This window comes from Bufo bufo, chromosome 4, assembly GCF_905171765.1.
Source record: "Bufo bufo chromosome 4, aBufBuf1.1, whole genome shotgun sequence".
Classification (NCBI taxonomy): Eukaryota; Metazoa; Chordata; class Amphibia; order Anura; family Bufonidae; genus Bufo; species Bufo bufo.
Window position 1 is genome coordinate 128635364 of NC_053392.1, and position 26349 is coordinate 128661712.

The following is a 26349-nucleotide window of genomic DNA, read 5'->3' on the forward strand; positions in this document are numbered from 1 at the left end:
GAAATAAATGTTTCCGTATACAAACCTAAAAAAAAAAAAAACGGAAATGACTCGGAGGCAAAATACATTTTTGTGCATGAGTCCTAAGCGAGGCGCCAATGAGTCTTAACGACTGAGAAATAGAAATGAATCGCCGGCTGTTTGTTTGCGATTGTCAAGACTACGTCTCTATTGTACTGGTCAGCCAGAAAAGCTTTCAGACCTCCGCCTCTGCAAGAACTGGATGATGTGCCCGTCCACAGGACTGAATTGAATTACTTCTGCGTCATGCGAAGTACTTCATCTGCTGCACCGAATGCTGCTCCTCCTGTTGTGATCTTCATTACCTTCGGTTGATTTTCTGACCTTTCTTGAGTCACTATGCCCTGGACCCAGGGCATTGGTTTAAGAAGTGGAGTGACATATGTCCAGCTGATGGGGACAGTGAGCCAAGCAGTGCTCAGTAATGGGAGGATAGCTGACTGGTGACAGCGGACAGGGGGGAGTTAAATGGCCAGGAGTGAATGGGGGATGAGGAGAGAGGGAGGCAGGGAGGGGCTGAGGATCAGCATGCTGGAGGGAGGCATGAAGTGAGACACAAGTACAGAAGTAAGGGAGGGAGCCGTCCTGCAGGCTGAGACTGCACAGGATGAAGCTGGCAGCCAAATAAACAGACGCCTGGACTACACACAAAGGTGTCACCCACTGCCCACACCAGGCCTGGCACTGGGGAGCATATTCTGTCATGTTGTGCATGGTACAGTGAGGGCATGTGGCATTGCCTAGGAGTGTAGGCATCAGTCTTGGAAACATTGGCAGATAGATGCGGTATATAGGTATATAGAGGTCGGTGCACACTGCGTGTTCCCCCTTGCTTGGTGAGATGCCCATGTTGCTTCTGTCCCTTCTCCTGCTCCTCAGTTTGGTGCCATCAATGCCATCCGAGCGCCCCCCAAGTTGTCATGAGGTGCGTGCGGCGTTCCAGGTTCACCAGGTCGGGAGAGGTCGGCTGGTGCCTGAGGTACCAATTGAGGGTGAGTACAATTTATTCCGGTTTATTGCATCCTATTTAATGCCACCTTGCATCTATAATGTCGTGTAACTGAATAGGCTGATGTGTAACGTAGGATACAGCTGCATCACTGCGCTGACAGCTCTGCTACATCTGTGTTTATATACAGGTGTCAGATCTGCAGTGTAGTCACTGCTTCCCATATATAGCGTAGAATCTGCTCTGTGGTGAGGTGTACAGACAGACACCAGCAAGACAAACCTACAGTATGTGGTCAAATGAGGGGTTTGGACAGAAAGTTCATGTGCCTGGTGTACTGGTGCCATCCCATGTGGATATCTGCAGTAATAGGATTACAGGGGATTTCTCAGATTATATACAGTAAGGGCTGCAGTGCGAGGACCTGTGAGCGTCTGTACACGGGGTTATGTCAGAATGCCGAGGTCAGCAGATACAAGGCCACAAGCTGAATATGTAATGACATAAGAGATAGATAGATAGATAGATAGATAGATAGATAGATAGATAGATCATAGATTAATGGATGGATGGATAGATAGATAGATAGATAGATAGATAGATAGATAGATTTGATAGATCAGACAGATAGATTAGCTAGATAGATAGATCATAGATAGATACATAGATCATAGATAGATTTATGATAGATACAAGATAGATAGATAGATAGATAGATAGATAGATCATAGATAGATTTAATAGATTACACAGATAGATTAGATAGACAATAGATGGATGGATAGATAGATAGATAGATAGATAGATAGAAAGAAAGAAAATAGATGGATGGATGGATAGATAGATAGATAGATAGAAAATAGATGGATGGATAAATAGATAGATATATCATAGATAGATAGATAGATAGATAGATACAAGATAGATAGATGGATAGATAGATCATAGATAGAGAGATACAAGATAGATAGATAGATTCAGAGCAGACACTGACTGTGACAGCTCAGTGCACACCGAGAGGAACAGCTATGACAGCACAGTAAATAAAAGTGGCAGAAAATTGCTGAAATATAGAATGTGTCGGCAGATAAGAACCATTTGGCCCATCTAGTCTGCCCAATATACTGAATACTATGGATAGCCCCTGGCCCTATCTTATATGAAGGATGGCCTTATGCCTATCCCATGCATGCTTAAACTCCTTCACTGTATTTGCAGCTACCACTTCTGCAGGAAGGCTATTCCATGCATCCACTACTCTCTCAGTAAAGTAATACTTCCTGATATTACTTTTAAACCTTTGCCCCTCTAATTTAAAACAATGTCCTCTTGTAGCAGTTTTTCTTCTTTTAAATATTCTCTACTCTTTTACCTTGTTGATTCCCTTTATGTATTTAAAAGTTTCTATCATATCCCCTCTGAACTTATGTCGAAGCTTCAGACTTCATATTCTCAATGGCCGCACCAAGGGAGACTCTCTTGGTAGATATACCCTAAACTCCCATGTAGGTAACAGTTTGGTAGACTATGCCATCACAGATATGGACCCAAAAAATGTTGTTGGCTTCATAGTCACCCCACAGACACACCTGTCAGACCACAACCAACTGCTCCTATACATTAAATGCACAAGTAAACCACCGGCACAAACATCACAGCAGACCGGCCTCTTCAGCCTACCTCCATCTTTTAAATGGTCCAAGATGTCAGCCCCAAAGTATATGGAGACCATAAACAGCACAGAGATCCAGGAGATGCTCCATAACTTCCAACTTCCATAGTAAAGTGTATGAGCTGAACCCAGAAGGAGTAAATCTCGCGGTAAGGGACTTTTAATAATATACTTTACAACATGGAGGAAATGTCTGACCTCAAAAGATGCAACAAAAGGCCAAAAAAGCAACAACCCAACAGTTGGTTCGACCGGAGTGTAAAGATGGCACTAAGGAAGGCACTAAGAATGGCCTCAAATAGGAAACACCAAGATCCGAACAACTCCAGTCTGAGGGAAGCCTACAACAACATACAAAGGCAATACAAAACCATCCTCAGAAAGAAAAAGCAAGGCAACATCTCAACCAAGCGCCTCCAACTCCAAGATGCTCTCCAGGACAACTCCTTCTGGGAACTATGGAAGCCCATGGACAAAACCAGCAAGAACACCAACCTCCACATCCAAAACGGCAACATCTAACTCCAGTACTTCAAGGATCTTTAAAAAGCCATCTCGTGGTAAGACCAAAGCCCAGAACAAAAATAAATCACGAAAAAGCTGAAGGATAAGGAGGAAAAAAATCTAAGATCTCCAAAATCCTCTAGACACACCGTTCACAACGCAGGAGATAACAGAGAAGATCTCAGTGATAAAGAGTAAAAAAGCCAGTGGCCCAGATGGTATCCTTACAGAAACGATCAAATACAGCCCGCCAGGTATCCAGGCCACATTAGTAAAACTTTACAATGTTGTGCTGAGTGCCAGCTACTTCCCCCAGAGCTGGAACCAGGGCATCATCACCCCCATACACAAGGGCGGAGACAGGTACGACCCAGCCAACTATAGAGGGATATGCGTCAGCAGCAACCTGGGGAAACTCATCATTATCCTGAATAAGAGGATCCTCAGCTTCCTCACCCAGCACAACATCCTAAGCAGAAGCCAAGCAGGCTTCATGCCAAACCACCGCACCACGGACCACATCTACACACTGCAGAGCCTCATCAAGAGCCATGTCCACAATACAAAGCATGGAAAGATCTATGCCTGGTTTGTGGACTTTAACAAGGCCTTTGACTCAGTGTGGCATCCGGGCCTATTCCTGAAACTTCTTGAAAGCGAAATAGGCGGAAAAACATATGATGTCATCAGAAGTTGCACTGAGAACAGATAAAGCGTGAAGGTAAATGGGAGGAGAACGGCTTATTTCCAGCAGAGCTGAGGAGTCAGACAAGGCTGTAGCCTCAGTCCAACCCTGTTTAACATCTATATCAATGAGCTGGCGGTGGCTCTGGAGTTCTCCACAGCACCTGGTCTCACCCTCCATGACACCAAGGTGAAATTTCTCCTTTATGCAGATGACCTTCTGCTACTTTCACCAACTGAGAAAGGTCTCCAAGATAACCTGAAAATCCTGGAGAAGTTCAGTAACACATGGGCACTGCTAATCAATCCAAAGAAAACCAACATCATGGTGTTCCAGAAAAGAAACCGGAAAGCAGCCAGGCGTCCTCCCTTCCTGCTAAACAACTGTCCACTTTCAGAAACTGACAGCTACACCTACCTGGGCCTAGAAATCAGCCAATCAGGGAGTTTTAAGAAAGCCATGGAAACACTGAAAGACAAGGTGAGCAAAACCTTCTATGCCATCAGAAGGCGTCTGTATCATCTTAGGGAACCAGTGACCATCTGGCTTAAAATCCTTGACAACATCATCACCCCAATCCTCCTGTATTGCAGCGAAGTCTGGGGCCCAGACATATACCCAGACTGCGCAAAGTGGGACTCTGGGCCAACAGAACTATTCCATCTAGAACTCTGCAAACACTTTCTCCAGGTTCACAGGAGCACCTCAAACAGTGCCTGTCAGAACTGGGCAGATTCCCACTTTACTTTGCTGTCCAGAAGAAGGCGCTGTCATTCAGAGCCCATCTGCATAGCAGCAGTCCGAGCTCCTACCATAAATCCTTGCTACACCAAGAAGCCCCAGAAAAACAAAGGACCCTGCAACAAGTCACCCAAAACCAGCCTGCCCAAGCCACCAACCAATACAGCCTGGCAAGGGGTGAAATCCAGAGGATGATACACAAGGGTAAAGAGGAGTATATTAGCGTCTGGAGGAATGACATACGAACATCACAGAAGCTGACAGTATACCAGAGCCTGCAGAGGGAGTACAAACTGGCCCCATATCTGGAGAAACTCCCCAAACCAAGAGACCGACAGATCCTGAGCCGCTACAGACTGAGCGCCCACAGCATGCCTATTGAATCCGGGCGTCACCGACAGAGGTACAAGCCCAGGGAGAGCAGACTGTGCCAGCAGTGCGACCAGGAGGCCATGGAGGATGAGGCTCATTTCCTGCTGCGGTGCCCCAAATACTCAGCAGTGAGAGAGACTCACTTCAGGAGACTGTCTGATCTCTGCCCAGACTTCACCTCCATGGAGGAGGAGGAGAAACTCTGCATACTGCTGGGGGAAGAGGAAAACACAGCGGCCATAGCAGCACAATATATTACTGCCTGCCATGGACTGAGAAGAGCCTGATATACCATGGACTCCTATAACCCCACCCTGGATGTGTCCCCACCCCCCAACCCTACACAATTATTTCCCTTTTGCTTTGGCAATGCTAAAATGTATTTAGTCCTGCCAATAAAGCTGACTTGATTTGAGATAGATAGATAGATACATAGATAGATAGATACAGACAAGATAGATAGATAGAACATAGATAGATAGATAGAACATAGATAGATAGATAGATAGATAGATAGATAGATAGATAGATAATAGATATATTCGATAGATCGGATTGAAAGATAGATTGATACAATGACATAGATTACACCTAAAATAAAAAATCCATCAGTAAATGTAAGTTGTGAGCCTTCTTTAGCCATTTTGTAGGTTATATCTCAATATGGCTGTCATTGCTGCCAGCACCCCTGTATGAGCTTTTCTAGAAACAGATAAAGCTAGAGCAGTTTTATAGACTGAATGCGCTGGTGACAGATTTGTTGCAGAACTTTATGCTCTAGTCACATTCATCTGAACGAGGCTTGCGGGAATCGAGGTGTTGCCAAAAGTAATCCCATTCAGATATGTGGAACTGATTTTCAATAGTAGAAATGTCTGTAAAAGTAAAATATATACAGTCAGGTCCACACTGACACAATTCTAACATTTTTGGCTCTATACACCACCAAAATGGATTTGAAATGAAACGAACAAGATGTGCTTTAACTGCAGACTGTCAGATTTAATTTGAGGGTATTTGCGTCAAAATCAGGTGAACGGTGCAGGAATTACAGCAGTTTGCATATGTGCCTCCCACTTGTTAGGGACCAAAAGTAATGGGACAATTGGCTTCTCAGCTGTTCCTTGGCCCGGTGTGTATTATTCCTCATTATCCCAATTACAATGAGCAGATAAAAGGTCCAGAGTTCACTTCCAGTGTGCTATTTGCATTTGGAATCTGTTGCTGTTAACTTTCAAGATGAGATCCAAAGAGCTGTCACTATCAGTTAAGCAAGCCATCATTAGGCTGAAAAAACACAACAAACCCATCAGAGAGATAGCAAAAACATTAGGCCTGGCCAAAAAAACTGTTTGGAACATTCTTAAAAAGAAGGAACGCACCGGTGAGCTCAGCAACACCAAAAGACCCGGAAGACCACGGATACCAACTGCGGTGGATGACCAAATAATTCCTTACCTGGTGAAGAAAACACCCTTGACAACAGTTGGCCAGATCAAGAACACTCTCCAGGAGGTAGGTGTATGTGTGTCAAAGTCAACAATCAAGAGAAGACTTCACCAGAGTGAATACAGAGGGTTCACCACAAGATGTAAACCATTGGTGAGCCTCAAAAACAGGAAGGCCAGATTAGAGTTTGCCAAACGACATCTAAAAAAGCCTTCACAGTTCTGGAACAACATCCTATGGACAGATGAGACCAAGATCAACTTGTACCAGAGTGATGGGAAGAGAAGAGTATGGAGAAGGAAACTGCTCATGATCCTAAGCATACCACCTCATCAGTGAAACATGGTGGTGGTAGTGTCATGGAGTGGGCATGTATGGCTGCCAATGGAACTGCTTCTCTTGTATTTATTGATGATGTGACTGCTGACAAAAGCAGCAGGATGAATTCTGAAGTGTCTCGGGCAATATTATCTGCTCATATTCAGCCAAATGCTTCAGAACTCATTGGACGGCGCTTCACAGTGCAGATGGACAATGACCCAAAGCATACTGCAAAAGCAACGAAAGAGTGTTTTAAGGGAAAGAAGTGAAATGTTATGCAATGGCCAAGTCAATCACCTGCCCTGAATCCGACTGAGCATGCATTTCACTTGCTGAAGACAGAACTGAAGGGAAAATGCCCCAAGAACAAGCAGGAACTGAAGACAGTTGCAGTAGAGGCCTGGCAGAGCATCACCAGGGATGAAACCCAGCGTCTGGTGATGTCTATGCGTTCCAGACTTCAGGATGTAATTGAATGCAAAGGATTTGCAACCAAGTATTAAAAAGTGAAAGTTTTATTTATGATTATTATTCTGTCCCATTACTTTTGGTCCCTCAACAAGTGGGAGGCACATATGCAAACTGTTTTAATTCCTACACCATTCACCTGATTTGGATGTAAATACCCTCAAATTAAAGCTGACAGTCTGCAGTTCAAGAACATCTTGTTTGTTTCCTTTCAAATCCATTGTGGGGGTGTATAGAGCCAAAAATGTTAGAATTGTGTCGTTGTCCAAATATTTATGGACCTGACTGTATATATTTGTACCGTGTTCTACCTCTCATCTACCTCATTATTCCTTTGGTGTATAAATACGTGAATCTTCAGATACTGTCTTAAGAGACGCCTGATGAAGAGGCCCAAGTAGCCTCGAAAGCTTGCAATTTTGTCCTCTTTTCAGTTAGCCATTAAAAGGTATCAACCAGTGAGGAATCTCAATCTTTTTTCATCAGAAATGTCTGGAAGAACTCTGCGTGTGACTGTACCCTCATAGATTTGACCGATGAGAACCTATAGTTTGACTTCCAGAACCTCCACCGATTAGAAAGTGATGGCATACCATAATGACGTGCCATCACTTGTGTGATGAAAAAAACCTTTCAGTGAATGTTCTTGGAGTCTTTTAAGTGAATTAGTGTCTTTTAAAGGGGTTTCCAGAATTCTTTTTTAAGTCCACCATCCCAGCCAGCAGTACCGGTGACGAAAGCTATACTTAGCTGCTGCTCACTGGTCCATTCCAGCTCTGTGGATCCTCAGCTGCATTCAGTGGACTTCCAGTCCCCATCTGTCAATTTCCATATAAACATGGTCATGTGCGCCACTGTAGTCAATGAGTGGTCTCAGCAGTGACATGTCACGAAGCATCACATCACTGTTGGGTCACATACCACTTGGTAAAATAGAAAATTGTGGCACACGGCTCTTCATTTGCAATTTAAGGCATTTTATTCATATCGCATCACATAGAATTCATGATCCAGTGAAATCTCTGAAGCGCAATTAATTCTGGATATTAGAATATTTGACCGGACGTTTCAGCCTGTCACGGCCTTCCTCGGCGGTCTATCCAGCGCAGAGATCGCATTGAAACCACTGAAAGATAATAGACCGCCGAGGAAGGCCGTGACAGCCGTGTGCCGCAATTTTCTATTTTACTTGCTACGACTGACAAGTCCTTGCTGGCACTGGCAACTACAGTGTGCGGTGCTCTACATTTAAGACATACCACTTGGTGACATGTCATCGCTGAGGTCAGTCATTGACTGCAGGTGACACATGTGACCCGGGAGCCAGAATGGAGTAGAAGGAAACAGGTAAGTATAGCTTTCTTTACAGGTACCGCTGGGTGGGAGGGGGGGGAAAAACAGCAATCATTGACAACCCCTTTAAAGAACTCTAATAGACTTAAAGAAAATTCTTTACAAGGTTATTCTCATCACACAAAGTGATGGCACATCACTTTGCCGTCAGTTTAGTCAGTAATGAAAAGTGATGATATGTCCTAAGTAATATACAATTCATTTGTGTGTTGAGAATAACCCTCTAAATAGGGGTTTCCAGGATCTTACAATTTTTGCATTTGGTTTTAGATATAAAAAACATCAAACGGTGCAATATACCTACCAAACTGATATACTTATCAAACTGATTCCACTAGAGCTTCCCATACTGGTCTGATTCTTCTGTCCCCACCCCTCTTGTCCTTCTGTATGCACTGACGTCACATCTGATGTCATGTCAGGTGTCCACAGCTGCCATGTGGCAAACAGCTGTCAAATTCAACATTTATCTCAGAATCCACAGCAGAAATCCAGAGCAGAAAGTCAGATTTCTGCAGCGAATGTCAACCTGTACAATAAGTCTATAATTAGAGATGAGCGAATTTCTTGAAAGTTCAATTCGGCTGATTCACAGAATTTGACAAAAAAATTCGCTTAGTGACGAATTACTTCGTCACAATGCGCATTTTTTTGTAAGTAGCGGGTGCAATAACAGGGAGCTGCGATAGCACCGCCCCTGTTATTGTATCCCTCAGATGCCGCGTTCATACATGATCGCAGCATCTAAGTGTAAAAACTGTGAAAAATTTATAATAAAAAGAAATCAAACTTACCTCCTCCATTTGCTCGCGACGGGCCGCCGCCGCCATCTTGCTTGAAGATCTCGGCCGAAATCCCGTGCGGTGCGAGATTACGTCATCACGCCGGCTGGCATGGTGAAGTATGACGGACGTCTTCACGTCGGCCGGGGTGATGACGTAATCTCGCGCCGCACGGGATTTCGGCTGAGATCTTTAAGCAAGATGGAGGCTGGCGGCCCGTCACAAGCAAATGGAGGAGGTAAGTTAGAATTTTTTTGTTTTTTATACTATTTCAGGTTAAATCGATTCACTGACACGAAGCATGAGGAAATTCGGCTTCTAGGCGAATCGAATTTATCCTGAAGTTCGGATCGAATTCAATTCGCTCATCTCTAGCTATAATAGTGAACATGCTGTAGATTTAAAAATGCTAAAATAAGCAACTTTCTAAGTGGAATTCATAAAAACTGTAATCTCATTTTGTTGCTATAGGCAATTGTGTAACTCCTGTACATACAGTACTTTAGCTGGCTGTGCTGCTTCTGACATAGGTCTTACAGTGCAGTGCTCCTGGCTGTATTGGATCTCTCCGCTTTCCCCATCCCTTCTCCCAGTGTAATTGACAGCAGCAAGGAGGGGAGGAGGTTGTACATGGCAGACCAGAATGTGGAGAGGGGGAAAGCATCCAAGTCCTCTGGGAAGATCACACAGGCTATACTTTGTCAGAGTATAGATAGGGAAAAGAGCACACAAAGCACACAGGTGCAGGGTGAGAGTCAAACAGGCTGAGTATCTGTGTAGACAGGGAGGAGAGAGGGAATTCACATGCACCTCAGCATCAGAAGTAAAAAAAGGATTCCTTATGAGCTGTAGAAGAGAAAATCAGTTCAGGAATGAAGCTGTGCTGATAGATGAGAGCTGGTGAAGGCAGCAACATCCAGGACACACACCCCTCACTGCCAGTATGCATTACTAGGAGTTTTGCAAACAACTTATCAGAATATCTAAATTAGATTTTTTTGATCTTAAGGTAACCCACATATATCAGAATCAATGCTATGTCATAGCTGTCCATAGCCTTTAAAAAGTATGGATAGTTGCAGCTGTGATATTGAACTCCAATGATTTTTCAATGAGGCAGCTTCACATGGGACCCGTTCCTGGAGTTCTGCCTTACTCTGTGCAGCAGGTGATATGTCTTTCCCTTTTAACACAGAATAAATATAAGTATTTTTCCATTTTATCCCATGACAGTCATTTAAGGATTTAAGGTTTTCATTCTTCTATTCCACAAGTGACTGTGAACATAAATGAGTCTGGCAAGCCTTCAAAGTGACTTATATTCACTAGGAGGTCTGAATCGGCAGGGTGTATGTACGATATAAAGACCTCACGTAGAATGGTTTACAGAGGTGGAGCGCATTCTTGTAAGCTGTGTGATACATGCTTCTCCTTGATCACGTTCAGAAAGCTTTGCTCAGCATGTACATACACACACATATATAGACATTAACGCACGTGTAAACTAAACAGCCTTCATTTTTTTCATGAACTCTCTCAAAAATGTACCTATCTTGCTGTTTTTGCTTTTCATGCTTTGCCATCAAAAAAACGTGAATAAGCAGGCTAGTTGCTGTTGATGGACCTTAAAGTAACTCTATATTTACTCTAATCATGGCTTTCATCTTATAGAAACATTGAGGAGTGACAGCAGAAAAAGTCCACATGGTCCATCTAGCCTAGTCATGGCGAACCGTTTAGAGGCCGAGTGCCCAAACTGCAACCCAAAACCCACCTATTTAGGGTCCATTCACACATCCCTAGGTGTTTTGCGTTCCGCAAATTGCAGATCCGCAAAACACGGACACCGGGATTTTGCGGACCGCACATCACCGGCACTATAATAGAAAATGCCTTTTATTGTCCACAGTTGCGGACAAGAATAGGACATGTTCTATTTTTTTCGGGAACAGAATTGCGGATCCGGAAATGCGGATGCCGACAGCACATAGTGTGCTGTTTGAATCCGTTCCGGCACTATTGAAAATTAATGGGTCCGTACCCATTCCGCAAAATTGTGGAACGGATCCGGACCATTCATACAGACGTGTGAATGGACCCTTATCTCGAAGTGCTAACACAGCAATTTACCCTGAATACTACAGTCCAGTATAGTATTTCTTCCATGTACTTTATCATTTAGCTACATTAGCCTGCTTACATTCAGTGCGCTGCCTGCGCTGTTCGTAGTGCGCCCTGCGCTGATGAATGGCAGGAAAGGTCTAAGACATATTGGTATACTATAGACTTTTTCTAGGGTGTGGGTGTCCACAGAGAGGGCTCTGAGTGCCGCCTTTGGCACCCGTGCCATCGGTTCGCCACCAGTGATCTAGCCTGTCCTTATATTATTTCATTTTTATCTTAGGGTAGATATATGTTTATGAACGGCTAGCTTCACGTACTACAGATTCTCCAACCACATCTGCTGGAAGCTTGCTCCCAGCATCTACTATTCTTTCAGAAAGTAATATTTTCTTGAAGAGGGCACTGGCTATTTGTTCAGTCCCACTAGCTCAACCATCATCCTACCCCCAACCCCACATCCTAACCCAGGAAATAAACACACCACACCACTGCTTGGATTTAATCGGCCACAGCAGCCGTTTATTGAATACATACAAAATATATAACATAAGTTAACACATGACGAGGGAGGTCCTAGAAGCCCCAATAACTCCATAAACGCTGGAACACCTGCGTCTCCATCTTGCCCCCAGCCGTTGAACCCAGCTCGGAGGCAGCAACTGATGGAACGCGTAATTAGTTCCTACCAGCTCCTCAATGAGAGTCCAGCCCCTCCCGCGGGGCCCTCCCATCCTCAGGTACCACCATATTCCTCCACTTCAAGGACCTCCCCCGCCTCCACGACTGCCGCGACATATAACACAACAACGCTCACCTCAATCCACCTCCACTAGGGTCGGGTGGGTGGGCGTTTGGATCCCCTGGCCGCACTGACCTCACTTCCGCCTCCTTCCACTGTCTCCGCTCCGGCCACGCCCCCCGCCGCCCTGGCAACTCCCGCCCTTCCTCTTACACCGCCCCCACAAACCCCTAACCCTTTCCTCACCAGTCCTTCACCGCCCGGCCTCTTCATGCGCGTCCTCCCCAACCGCTGCGCTCCAGTCCGGCCTGACTTGAAGAGGGCACTGGCTATTTGTTCAGTCCCACTAGCTCAACCATCATCCTACCCCCAACCCCACATCCTAACCCAGGAAATAAACACACCACACCACTGCTTGGATTTAATCGGCCACAGCAGCCGTTTATTGAATACATACAAAATATATAACATAAGTTAACACATGACGAGGGAGGTCCTAGAAGCCCCAATAACTCCATAAACGCTGGAACACCTGCGTCTCCATCTTGCCCCCAGCCGTTGAACCCAGCTCGGAGGCAGCAACTGATGGAACGCGTAATTAGTTCCTACCAGCTCCTCAATGAGAGTCCAGCCCCTCCCGCGGGGCCCTCCCATCCTCAGGTACCACCATATTCCTCCACTTCAAGGACCTCCCCCGCCTCCAAGAACGCGCAGCTTGACCACCTCAACCCTGCGCGTCCCTCCACACACGCAAAGCAATTTCCACGCCGCTCTGGAGCCCCAGAGCCCACAAATCCGTACCCACCGCATTCAGGTGCACTCCATCTGCTCTCCAAAATGCACCCTCACCTTTCTCCAACACCTCATGCCGCACCACAACCCCGCCATTCCTTGCCATAAACCGGCCCACTGCTCTGTTCACCTTAATCCGAGCCTTATTAAGGCTCTCCACTGACCTCGCACCCCTCCACACCTTCCGCGGCACAATGTCTGACCAAACTGTTATGATCCCTGGAAACAACGCCCAAATCCTGAGCAAATCAAACTTGACATCACGGACCAATTCCCTAAAAGGACGCTTACCCAAATCATTCCCCCCCACATGTAAAACTAACACATCCGGAGGACGATCCAATCGCACAAAATGATGCACCTCCCGCAAAACTCCACCCCACAACATACCTCTAACCCCTAACCATCTGACCGTAGCACACTCCGGACTAAAGCCCAACTGTCGCCCACTCGGCCTTACATCTGCTCTGATCGCACCCCAGAACACATAGGAGTGCCCCAGAATCCATACCAAAGCCGCCACCGTCCGACCTGTGAACACAAAAAGGAACAAATTAACAACCCCCTATCACCAACCGTACCACTATAATAATGCAGGCCTCACATATGATTTGAAACGCACCGACTCCCAACGCCCAATCCTCCTAATCACCTCCTCACTGGCGCCCCACCTGGCTGCCTCAGTTGCCGCACCAATTCTGAAAGAATGACCAAAATACTCCTTGACCGGCACACCCAAAATCTTCAAACATTTCTTAAAAACCGCCAGGAACTGAAACCTAGACAAAAAGGAGCCGTCCTCATGCCTAAGGAAAGGAACCTCATTACGCTGTAGCCCCGCCCCATAAGACCCTGCACACCGCACCGGACACATACTACAACCTGGCACCGGGAACAACGTAAAACGCTGCCCCCTGCCTTCCTGATCAGTTTTTGACCTCCGAATCCGGACATACACCCTATCCCCCGCTAACTCCACATCCTCACTCCTAAGTCCCCCTGCTCTACTCACACTGTCACACACCAACTCCCCCAAGCGAAAAGCACCGAAAAACGCCAAAGCAAATGCAGCCCTGAACAGCACTAACTCCCAACCAGAACTACAAACACCACTCAACTTCTCACCCATCTGCACAAGCAACTCAAAGGACACCGGCCTCCGATAATCCGGCACCCTGCCTACCCCCCTACGCCACCCTTTCAACACCTGCCTAACCAAAAAACCCTTAGTCAAATCCGGCAACCCCCGCAACTTAAAGCCAAACGCTACCCCCGCTATCAAATGATTCACCTTTGACACCGACCACCCTTCGCCCTTCAACTGCCCTAACAACATCAACAACCTCACATCACCATCCCCAACACCAGCCCCCCAGGCTCCGTTCCAAGTTTCCCAGGTCGCCCACGCCTTACCATACTCCCTCCAAGTACCCGGGCTCAACGAATCCCTCAACATCCCCATCACTTCTCCTCCAGGATCCCCCACAGCCACGACGGACACTCCAGACCTTCCAGCTCCGCTTCTGGCGCAAGAAGCCGGAACCGCTCCCACTGTAAACGAGAAAGAGAATCCGCCACAGAATTAGACACTCCAGCCACATGTTCTGCCACCAACCACATGTTAATCGACAAACATCGCAATACCAAAAACTGTAACAGCCTAACCACCGGCGGGGAAGATGCGGACAAACTGTTGATAGCCTGAACCACTCCCAAATTGTCACAATGAAAGCGCACCTTCCTGTTTTCAAATTTCTCACCCCACAATACTACCGCCATCACAATGGGAAAAAGTTCCAGCAACGCCATGTTCCTGACCCAGCCCCGACTTACCCACGAATCCGGCCATACTCCCGCACACCATTGGCCTTGGCAATAAGCCCCGAAACCCACTCCCCCCGACGCATCAGTGTACAACTCAAACTCCACACTATCACACAACTCCGCCATCACTAAAGACCTGCCATTGTACTGACCCAAAAACTCCGCCCACACCCTTAAATCCCCTTTTAACTCCTTGCGTAACCTGATAAAATGATACGGCCCTAACACCCCCGCCGTAGCAGCAGCCAGACGTCTACAGAAAATTCTACCCATCGGCATAATTTGACAAGCAAAATTCAATTTACCCAACAATGACTGCAACTCCCTCAACCTAATCTTCTCCCTGACCAAGGCCCTATCAATCTCCAAACGCAAATCTACCAACTTGTCCTGCGGAAGCCTGCACTCCATCCGCTCCGTATCTATAACAATCCCCAAAAAACACAACTCCGTCACCGGCCCCAACGTCTTCTCCCGCGCTAATGGTACCCCAAAACGCGCAAAAACCGACTGCACCGTGTGCAGCAACAAAGAACACACCCGCGAATTTGCCGGCCCTAAACATAAAAAGTCGTCCAAATAATGGATAATGGATGAACAACCTGAAACTTCCACCACTACCCATTCCAAAAATGAGCTAAAGGTCTCAAAATATGCACATGACAGCGAGCACCCCATTGGCAAACACCTATCCACAAAATATTCGCCATCCCAAAAACAACCCAACAAACCCATGCTGTCCACATGTACCGGAAGCAATCTAAAGGCCGCCTCCACATCCACCTTAGCCATCAACGTCCCCCGCCCCAACCGCCTCACCCATCTTACAGCCGCATCAAAGGAGGTATATACCACCGAACAAAGTTCAGGATCTATACCATCATTGACCGACGCACCTTTTGGATAAGACAAATGATGAATGAGCCGAAACTTATTCGGCTCCTTTTTAGGCACCACACCTAACGGGGACACCCTCAATCCCAGAATCGGCGGCTCCTTGAATGGACCCGCCATCCGCCCCAACTCCACCTCTTTCTTTAATTTTTCCGCCACAACACCCACGTGAACAAGCGCAGACCTAAGATTCCTAAGAACCGTAGGCCCCGCCGTGACAACTGACGGAATACGAAAGCCAAACCTAAAACCATCCCCCAACAACCCAGCCGCAACCTGATCCGGATATCTATCTAGGAACACCTGCATCTCTTCCACCCGCACCGGCGTCCGTCCCTTTTCCAGCACCGTCACCCCCCCTATTCTTACCCCCTTTGAAGCAACGGTTAGCTCCATGGGCTCCCCCACACCCCGTGCACTCGTGCTTAAATTTGCACTTGGCCCCAAATCTGCAATTTCCTTCATTAAAAAGGAAGCACAACCCTTTTGCCGATGCCGCAGCCAATGCCCCAGGGGATGACCCCCCGGACTCCCCACGAAAGGACTGCCCAGCCCTAGGAGGCGCCGTCACCCTCAACCACAACCCAATATCCTTATGATCCCACCGAATATCAGGCCTCACCGCCTTACGCTGCCGGAACTGCTCGTCATAACGGAGCCAGCCCACACCCCCATACACCCTATAAGCCTCCCCAATAGCGTCTTGGTAACAAAAAAGCGCCGAACAACATTCCGGCGCCCGTTCCCCAATGACACTTGCTAATATGGCAAACGCCTGTAGCCAATTAGCAAAGGTACGTGGAATCAATCGATGCCTACGCTTATCCTCATCCTCCTTTTTTCCCTCGTCCTTCTTACCCCTATCCAAGTTAAACCTTTCCAACGGGAGCAGCGAGAATATCTCCACATACTCTCCCTTCCAGATCTTTTCTCTCACCTCCTGTTTCAAATGAGCCCCTAGCGGCCCTTCAAAGCACACGTACACCTCACCCCGAGCCCTATCATCCAACCTCTGCACCTCCTCCTCCCCCCCCGCCTGCGTCTCCACCGACACCGACCCTGCACCTGACGTAACAACCTGCGTCCCTGACCCTAGACCCGGCACCACCCCCCAGCCCGGCAATGGAGACCCCGCACCAGCACCCATACCTGACAACCAACCCGCCAATCCCCCCAAAAACTGCCCCAAACCTTTACCAAATTCCCCCATGTTCCCACCCCCCCCACCCGGGAAACCCTGGGCTAAAACAGATCCCCAACCAATCTCACCAGGCACCACGGGCGCTGTGACTCCCGCTGCCGTAGATCCTGACTCCCGCCGTAACGCCACTTCACCATCAAAGCTCCTGGATGTCGACGGCTGCTCCTCCTGGACCACCTGTACGACCCTCTGCACCACGCTGGCTGGACGCCGGGACGAGGCCGCAGCACCCACCGCCGCAAGGGGATCTTCCTCCACACTGCTGGAATCTTCTCTGGGCCTGCCCTGGTATTCCTCTCCCCTCAGAGCAGCCCGAGGAGCCCGGATCCTTTCTGAATGCCGAGTGGACCGCCCGCTTAAGGAAGGACTGGGCCGGTCCACCGTTCCTGGTCCCGCATCCGAGTCACCTGCTGCAGGGAACGGGGGAAGGGGCGTCCCGCTCCCAACAGGGCCCCGCCGAGGATCGGGATTCCTCCCACGGCGAGAGCGGCTCGCAGGTGGCTGAGCGGCCGCTCTCCGCCGCCGAGGGTCCACAGGGGGGCTCCCTATTCGGCGCCGGGCCCGGGGGGTGATTTCAGGGCTTAGGCGTGCCGGCGCTATGCTCCGCCGCAGCCGGGCAGCCCTGGCAATGGGGGTAGCCGCCGGAGCAGGCGATACAATGCAGGCGCCCACCTGTTCCTGCAGCCAGCCAGGCCCCCTCACCTCCGCCTCTCGCCGCAACCTCTCCAGCATCTCATCCACGGACATCCCTGGCGCCGACATCTTGAGGCACGTCCTGCTCGTTTGGATCCCCTGGCCGCACTGACCTCACTTCCGCCTCCTTCCACTGTCTCCGCTCCGGCCACGCCCCCCGCCGCCCTGGCAACTCCCGCCCTTCCTCTTACACCGCCCCCACAAACCCCTAACCCTTTCCTCACCAGTCCTTCACCGCCCGGCCTCTTCATGCGCGTCCTCCCCAACCGCTGCGCTCCAGTCCGGCCTGACTGACATTGCTTTTTATCTCTCACCAGCTAATTTCAGATTCTGCCTCCTTGTTCTCACTTTCAGTAACACCTCCTGGGCCTTACTGAAACCTTTAACATATGGTTTCAATCACATCACCCCTCTCCCTTCTCTCCTCAGGGGTATCCAAAATAAGTTCTTTAAAAAGGACCTCTACTGACTTGATCATGCATTCCCCATGTAATGACAATTCTGGAGCATCTATTCTTATGGCTCTATGTTGTGCCATTCTTTTATTATTCTGGTTAGAAATTATCTGGGAGTTTGCAAAGAAGGTCTAGATGTTCCAGCAGCCATCACTCATCCTCATACTGTTGAGGTGATTGCTGAATGTAACTGCAGAGCTTCACCCCCACTGAACGAGCAGTCAGTTGTTTGGAAGGAACGATTCCTTCCCGATAATCAGCTGCTTCTCGGGAAGCGTAAACCCGCCATAACACAGAACTACCAGTACTCAGGCAGGCGGTTCCTTCTTCCCAAATTCATTATTTTACTTTTGGAAACAGTGAACTGCAATTTCCATTGTTTTGCCCACTTCTCCTGTAAAGCTAAGTCCTTTTCCATGTTACTGACACCTCCAGGAAAATCCACTCTCCTCCATACATTTGTGTCATCGGCAACCCTTGCCTACTGAACCTTCTCCTATGTCACTTACGGTACAAACATATTAAAGGGACTAGGACCCAGAACAGAACCTTGAGGTACACCGCAGTAACTAGCCTCTTTAGTACTTTGAGTGCACAAGGGTGAGCTGTCCCTAATGGGTTCTGGGTATGTTTGCCTCCTGAAGACCCTAAGGCTGGGGATATTCCTAGAATTTTTATCACACTACAAGAAAAATCGTTGTGAAAGCACTGGCTTGCCAACATGCAGCTAGCTTTGCCATGTGGATGTACCCAAATGCTGTACCTACTACAGCCTTGCCACTTAACACAGGAATAACAAAGGCTAATTAATCTTCATTTAACATGTGAATAGCAGATGTTCAGTGTCATATGTTAATTAAACAGATTGTCCGTGTGTTGGCAGACAAAGCTGTTCTGGGTATTAAGACGTTGAAGATGTTGGTCAACAAAACGTATGGGTCATACATTTTATGCCCTATGTCCTTTCAGTCTCTCACTCACTCTACAACTAGTTTAAAGGGTGATGTCTCATCATGTACAGGGATCAGCTGATCACTACGACTCCCATCAACCGCAGGAAACAACTAATTCCTCCAAGGGAAGGTGCAATATTTCCCCCACAGCCATTCTCCGACTCTCCACTCTGACTTACAGATGAAGGTCCCAACATCCTAATAGTGCTCATTGACAGGAGTTGTCTTTAAGATGCAATTCCTTAAGGGTTAAAGTCTGTTTTATATTGAGTTCACTATAGTGTAAATCAGCTATTATGCTCCAGTTGCCTGCTCACATTGAATTATTTTGTAATGTGATTTTTGCACAATGATGTGCCATTAAAAAGCCACAAAACTTATGGGGCTCCTTGTTGTGTCTTCCTTTGGTCGCACACATTGTACAACCCCCATGCTAAGAAACTCATCCTCATACTCATCCTCATACTGTTGAGGTGATTGCTGAATGTAACTGCAGAGCTTCACCCCCACTGAACGAGCAGTCATTTGTTTGGAAGGAACGATTCCTTCCCGATAATCAGCTGCTTCTCGGGAAGCGTAAACCCGCCATAACACAGAACTACCAGTACTCAGGCAGGCGGTTCCTTCTTCCCAAATTCATTATTTTACTTTTGGAAACAGTGAACTGCAATTTCCATTGTTTTGCCCACTTCTCCTGTAAAGCTAAGTCCTTTTCCATGTTACTGACACCTCCAGGAAAATCCACTCTCCTCCATACATTTGTGTCATCGGCAACCCTTGCCTACTGAACCTTCTCCTATGTCACTTACGGTACAAACATATTAAAGGGACTAGGACCCAGAACAGAACCTTGAGGTACACCGCAGTAACTAGCCTCTTTAGTACTTTGAGTGCACAAGGGTGAGCTGTCCCTAATGGGTTCTGGGTATGTTTGCCTCCTGAAGACCCTAAGGCTGGGGATATTCCTAGAATTTTTATCACACTACAAGAAAAATCGTTGTGAAAGCACTGGCTTGCCAACATGCAGCTAGCTTTGCCATGTGGATGTACCCAAATGCTGTACCTACTACAGCCTTGCCACTTAACACAGGAATAACAAAGGCTAATTAATCTTCATTTAACATGTGAATAGCAGATGTTCAGTGTCATATGTTAATTAAACAGATTGTCCGTGTGTTGGCAGACAAAGCTGTTCTGGGTATTAAGACGTTGAAGATGTTGGTCAACAAAACGTATGGGTCATACATTTTATGCCCTATGTCCTTTCAGTCTCTCACTCACTCTACAACTAGTTTAAAGGGTGATGTCTCATCATGTACAGGGATCAGCTGATCACTACGACTCCCATCAACCGCAGGAAACAACTAATTCCTCCAAGGGAAGGTGCAATATTTCCCCCACAGCCATTCTCCGGCTCTCCACTCTGACTTACAGATGAAGGTCCCAACATCCTAATAGTGCTCATTGACAGGAGTTGTCTTTAAGATGCAATTCCTTAAGGGTTAAAGTCTGTTTTATATTGAGTTCACTATAGTGTAAATCAGCTATTATGCTCCAGTTGCCTGCTCACATTGAATTATTTTGTAATGTGATTTTTGCACAATGATGTGCCATTAAAAAGCCACAAAACTTATGGGGCTCCTTGTTGTGTCTTCCTTTGGTCGCACACATTGTACAACCCCCATGCTAAGAAACATCATGTCGTCGGGTGGCCTTGGACTTGTACTTACAACTGTATCTTCTCTACCCACATTATAATGTTCAACACTGTGAACCAGTACCTGAAGCCAAAGATAGACAATTGCGCTGACCATAAATATCATAGATACGTGATCTACAGATGCCTTCTTAACCAAATTCATGCAAAGGTGAGGGAGAAAACATCTGTAAGGGCTTATTCACATCACCGTTATGGATTCCGTTCTTGTTTTCCATTATAACATGGTTATAACGGAAAATAAGGGAATCCATAAGACGGCATTCCGTTTTGATCCTTCATATTACAAGTCTATGGGCAGTATAACGGATCCGTCCTGGTTTCCATTATGCAGGAGTACAGTCCTGCATAACAGAAACCAGGGCGGATCCGTTATGCTGCCCATAGACTTCTATTATGACAGAATGAAAAACGGAAGCCTTTAAAAGGCATTCCGATTTGCTTTCCATCATAATAGAAGTGTATAGGAATCATAACGGATCCGTCTGGTTTACATTAGGCAGAACGGAAAAAAAGTCCTGTTGACAGGACTTTGTTTTCCGTCTTGCATAATGGAAACCAGAAAGATCCATTATGATTAGAGATGAGCGAATCAAGGTTGACGAAGTGGAATTTGATCTGAATTTCAGGAAAAATTTGATTCACGCCAAAGCCGAATTTCCTTGTGCTTCGTGGTAATGGCTACTGCACGTGTTAGGACATGAGCAAAGAACTCTGGAAATGAGGAATCACCCATAATGCCATGCATGCAGCCAATCAGCAGCCAACCAGCTCCTGTAATGTCACAGCCCTATAAATAGCCTCAGCCATTTTGGATTCAGCTATTTTCCAGTGTGCTTAGTGCAGGGAGAGACGTCAGCAGGCGCTAGGGACAGTGCTAGGAAAGACTTTATTGTGCTGAAAAATTGATTTAGAAGTTCAGGGAAAGATTAGTCAAGGTGTAGGGAAAGGATAGGGAGGCATCATCTACACTATAAAAGAACAGGGTGCAATAGGGGAGTGTACAGACTTGGTAATAGGAGCTATTCTATTACACCTTGCTGCACTAATTGGGGATCCAAATTGAAGTTATACTGCTGCTTTTAGGTTGTTTGCACTATATGATACATCACTAATTCCAGCAAACCTTGCTTGTTATTAGGGTGCAAGTTCTGTGTGATACAGTCATTTACCGGGTGTATTAATTGGAAAGATACGTACGTCCTATTAGTCGTTCTGCAGTGAATTTTAAATGTTAAACCTTTTTTTGGGGGGGTTTATTAATAGTAAAAAGAATGCATCTTAATTGCCATTCTGCGGTATAGTTACATTGTACTACACACAGTTATTTACAAGGCGTTTTTTTTTTTTTTGGGGGGGGTGTATTAATAGAAAAAAAAAAGGAAAAAATATATGTCATAATTGCGGTCAAGTTACATTGTACTACAGACATTTATGGGGTGTATTAATAGGAAAGATATGTACGTCCTATTAGTCATTCTGCTGTGAATTTTGATTGTTTTACTTTTTTGGGGGGGTTTATTAATAGTAAAAAGAATACATCTTAATTGCCGTTCTGCTGTGAAGTTACATTGTACTACAGTTATTTACGGGCTGCCACATCACCACTCTGTGGTTTCCTTATGCTGCTGCCACCTCACCACTGTGTCACTGGGCCACTCTGTGGTCTCTTCATGCTTCTACCACTTCACCACTCTGTTTTCTCCTCATGCTGCTGCCACCTCACCACTATGTCACTGGGCCACTCTGTGGTCTCTTCATGCTGCTACCACCTCACCACTCTGTGGTCTCCTCATGCTGCTGCCACATCACCACTCTGTGGTCTCCTCATGCTGCTGCCACCTCATCACTATGTCACTGGGCCACTCTGTGGTCTCCTCATGCTGCTGCCACCTCACCACTATGTCACTGGGCCACTTTGTGGTCTCCTCATGCAGCTGCCACCTCATCACTCTGTCACTGGGCCACACTGTGTTCTCCTCATGCTGCTGCCACCTCACCACTATGTCACTGTGCCACTCTGTGGTCTCCTCATGCTGCTGCCACCTCACTACTCTGTCACTGGACTACTCTGTGGTCTCCTCATGCTTCTGCTACCTCAACACTTTGTCATTGGGCCACTCTGTGGACTTCTCATGCTGTTCCCACCCTCCCCACTCCATGACATAGTAACATAGTAACATAGTACATAAGGCCGAAAAAAAGACATTTGTCCATCCAGTTCGGCCTGTTATCATGCAAGTTGATCCAGAGGAAGGCAAAAAAAAAACAAAACTGTGAGCTAGAAGTCAATTTTCCCCACTTTAGGGGAATAAAAAATTCCTTCCCGACTCCAATCAGGCAATCAGAATAACTCCCTGGATCAACGACCCCTCTCTAGTAGCTATAGCCTGTAATATTATTACGCTCCAGAAATACATCCAGGCCCCTCTTGAATTCCTTTATTGTACTCACCATCACCACCTCCTCAGGCAGAGAGTTCCATAGTCTCACTGCTCTTACCGTAAAGAATCCTTTTCTATGTTTGTGTACAAACCTTTGTTCCTCCAGACGCAGAGGATGTCCCCTCGTCACAGTCACAGTCCTGGGGATAAATAGATGATGGGATAGATCTCTGTACTGACCCCTGATATATTTATACATATTAATTAGATCTCCCCTCAGTCGTCTTTTTTCTAAAGTGAATAACTCTAATTTTGATAATTTTTCAGGGTACTGTAGTTGCCCCATTCCAGTTATTACTTTAGTTGCCCTCCTCTGGACCTTCTCCAGCTCTGCTATGTCTGCCTTGTTTACAGGAGCCCAGAACTGTACACAGTACTCCATGTGTGGTCTGACTAGCGATTTGTAAAGTGGTAGCACTATGTTCTTATCACAGGCATCTATGCCCCTTCTGATGCAACCCATTATCTTATTGGCCTTGGCAGCAGCTGCCTGACACTGGTTTTTGCAGCTTAGTTTGCTGTTTATTAAAATTCCTAGATCCTTTTCCATGTCAGTGTTACCGAGTGTTTTATCATTTAGTATGTACGGGTGACTTGCATTATTCCTTCCCATGTGCATAACTTTACATTTGTCAGTGTTAAACCTCATCTGCCACTTATCTGCCCAAGCCTCCAATCTATCCAGATCCCTCTGTAGTAGTATACTGTCCTCTTCAGTGTAAATTACTTTACACAGTTTAGTGTCATCTGCGAAAATTGATACTTTATTATGCAAGCCTTCAACAAGATCATTAATAAATATATTGAAGAGAATAGGGCCCAATACTGACCCCTGAGGTACCCCACTAGTGACAGTGACCCAATCTGAGTGTGTACCGTTAATAACCACCCTCTGTTTTCTATCATTGAGCCAGTTACTTACCCACATACAGACATTTTCTCCCAGTCCGAGCATTCTCATTTTATATACTAACCTTTTATGTGGTACAGTGTCAAATGCTTTGGAGAAGTCCAGATATACGACATCCATTGATTCGCCGCTGTCAAGTCTAGAACTTACCTCCTCATAGAAACTGATTAAATTAGTTTGGCATGACCGATCCCTCATGAAGCCATGCTGATATGGCGTTATTTGCTTATTTCCGTTGAGATGCTCTAAGATAGCGTCTCTCAGAAAACCTTCAAACAGTTTACCCACAACAGATGTTAAACTTACCGGCCTATAGTTTCCAAGCTCTGTTTTTGGACCCTTTTTGAATATTGGCACCACATTTGCCATGCGCCAATCCTGTGGGACATTCCCTGTCAGTATACAGTCCGCAAATATCAGAAATAAGGGTCTGGCTATGACATTACTTAATTCCCTTAGGATACGGGGGTGTATGCCATCCGGTCCTGGCAATTTGTCTATTTTAATCTTTTTAAGTCACTGATGTACTTCTTCCTGGGTCAGACAGGACACTTTTAATGGGGAATTTATTTTTACATTCTGCATGTCATCTGACCGTTTATTTTCCTCAGTGAATACATTGGAGAAAAAAATATTTAACAGCTTTGCTTTCTCCTCGTTGCTCTCTTCAGATTTATACTTTTTAACATTTATATAATTGAAGAACATTTTAGGGTTAGTTTTACTCTCTTTGGCAATTAATCTCTCGGTCTCTAGTTTGGCCGCTTTTATTTGTTTTTTACATGTTCTATTTTTTTCTGTTCTACCCTCCTGTTTTAGTGATTTATATGCTTTTTTTGTCATTTATTGCTTTATTTACAGTACTATTTATCCACATTGGTTTCTTTTTATTCCTTAACCTTTTATTCCCATACGGTATGTACCTCTCACAATGAGATTTTAGGATCTTTTTAAAGATATCCCATTTTGTGACTGTATTTTTATTTTTGAGGACTTTGTCCCAGTTAGTTAGGCCTATGGCCTCTCTTAGTTGGCTAAATTTAGCTTTTTTGAAGTTTGGTATTTTTGTTCCTCCCTGTAGAAACGCTCTTTTGAATGATAATTGGAAGGTTATTACTTTATGGTCACTATTTCCCAGGTGTCCCCCAACCTGCACGTCTGTTGTTCTGTCAGGCCTATTGGTTAATACTAAGTCCAGTATGGCCGTCCCTCTAGTCGGGTCCTGAACCAGTTGGGAGAGGTAATTGTCTTTGGTTATTGCCAAGAACCTGTTTCCCTTATGAGATATACAAGTTTCAGTTTCCCAGTCTATATCTGGGTTGTTGAAGTCCCCCATAATAACCACCTCATTATGATTTGCCGCCTCGTCTATCTCGTTTAGTAGTAGATCTTCTGTGGACTCTGGTATATTCGGTGGTTTATAGTAAACTCCTATTAGTAATTTATTGTTGTTTTTAGCTCCATGTATCTCTACCCACAGTGACTCCACATGTTCATGTCCCTCACTTATATCTTCACGGAGTGTGAGCTTTAGAAAAGACTTTACATAAAGGCAAACCCCTCCCCCTCTCCGGTTTTGACGATCCTTTCTAAACAGACTGTAATCTTGTACATTAACTGCCCAGTCATAGCTATCATCCAGCCATGTCTCAGTTATTCCCACTATTTCATAGTTCTCCTCACACATCACTAATTCCAGCTCCCCAGTTTTATTAGTCAGGCTTCTGGCATTATTATACATACATTTGAGAGGTTTATGTATATTTTTTTACCCTACACCTTTCCTTTTGAATTGTTCCCACTACATTGCCCCCGGTCTCTATCTGCCCTATCTTCCCCTCCTATAATGTAATTTCCCTCTCCCCAGTCCCTAGTTTAAACACTCCTCCAACCTTCTAGCCATCTTTCTCCCCAGCACAGCTGCCCCTTCCCCATTGAGGTGCAGCCCGTTCCTACGATAGAGCCTGTAGCCGATAGAGAAGTCGGCCCAGTTCTCCAGGAACCCAAACCCCTCCTTCCTACACCAGTTCTTGAGCCACTTGTTAATCTCCCTAATCTCCCGCTGCCTTTCTTGTGTGGCTCATGGTACAGGTAGTATTTCAGAAAATACTACCTTTGAGGTCCTTGCCCTAAGCTTTTGACCTAAATCCCTGAAATCATTTTTAAGGACTCTCCACCTACCTCTAACTTTGTCATTGGTTCCGATATGGACCATGACCGCTGGATCTTCTCCAGCCCCTCCCAGTAATCTGTCAACTGCGATGTGTCGAACTCTAGCGCCAGGAA

General features: G+C 46.1%; 1 protein-coding gene across 2 annotated transcripts in view; it reads left to right on the top strand.

Moving 5' to 3' along the window:
- The first annotated feature begins 561 nt into the window (after positions 1–561).
- Positions 562–26349, top strand: part of LOC120997661 (glypican-5-like) — a 363591-nt gene continuing 337803 nt past the window's right edge. The window contains exon 1 of one of the 2 annotated variants that reach the window (XM_040427856.1): positions 562–1013. In XM_040427856.1, coding sequence (XP_040283790.1) covers positions 863–1013 — 151 coding nt within the window. In that variant the 5' untranslated portion in view covers positions 562–862. The remainder of the gene's footprint in view (positions 1014–26349) is intronic. The other variant, XM_040427857.1, reaches the window with a different exon arrangement.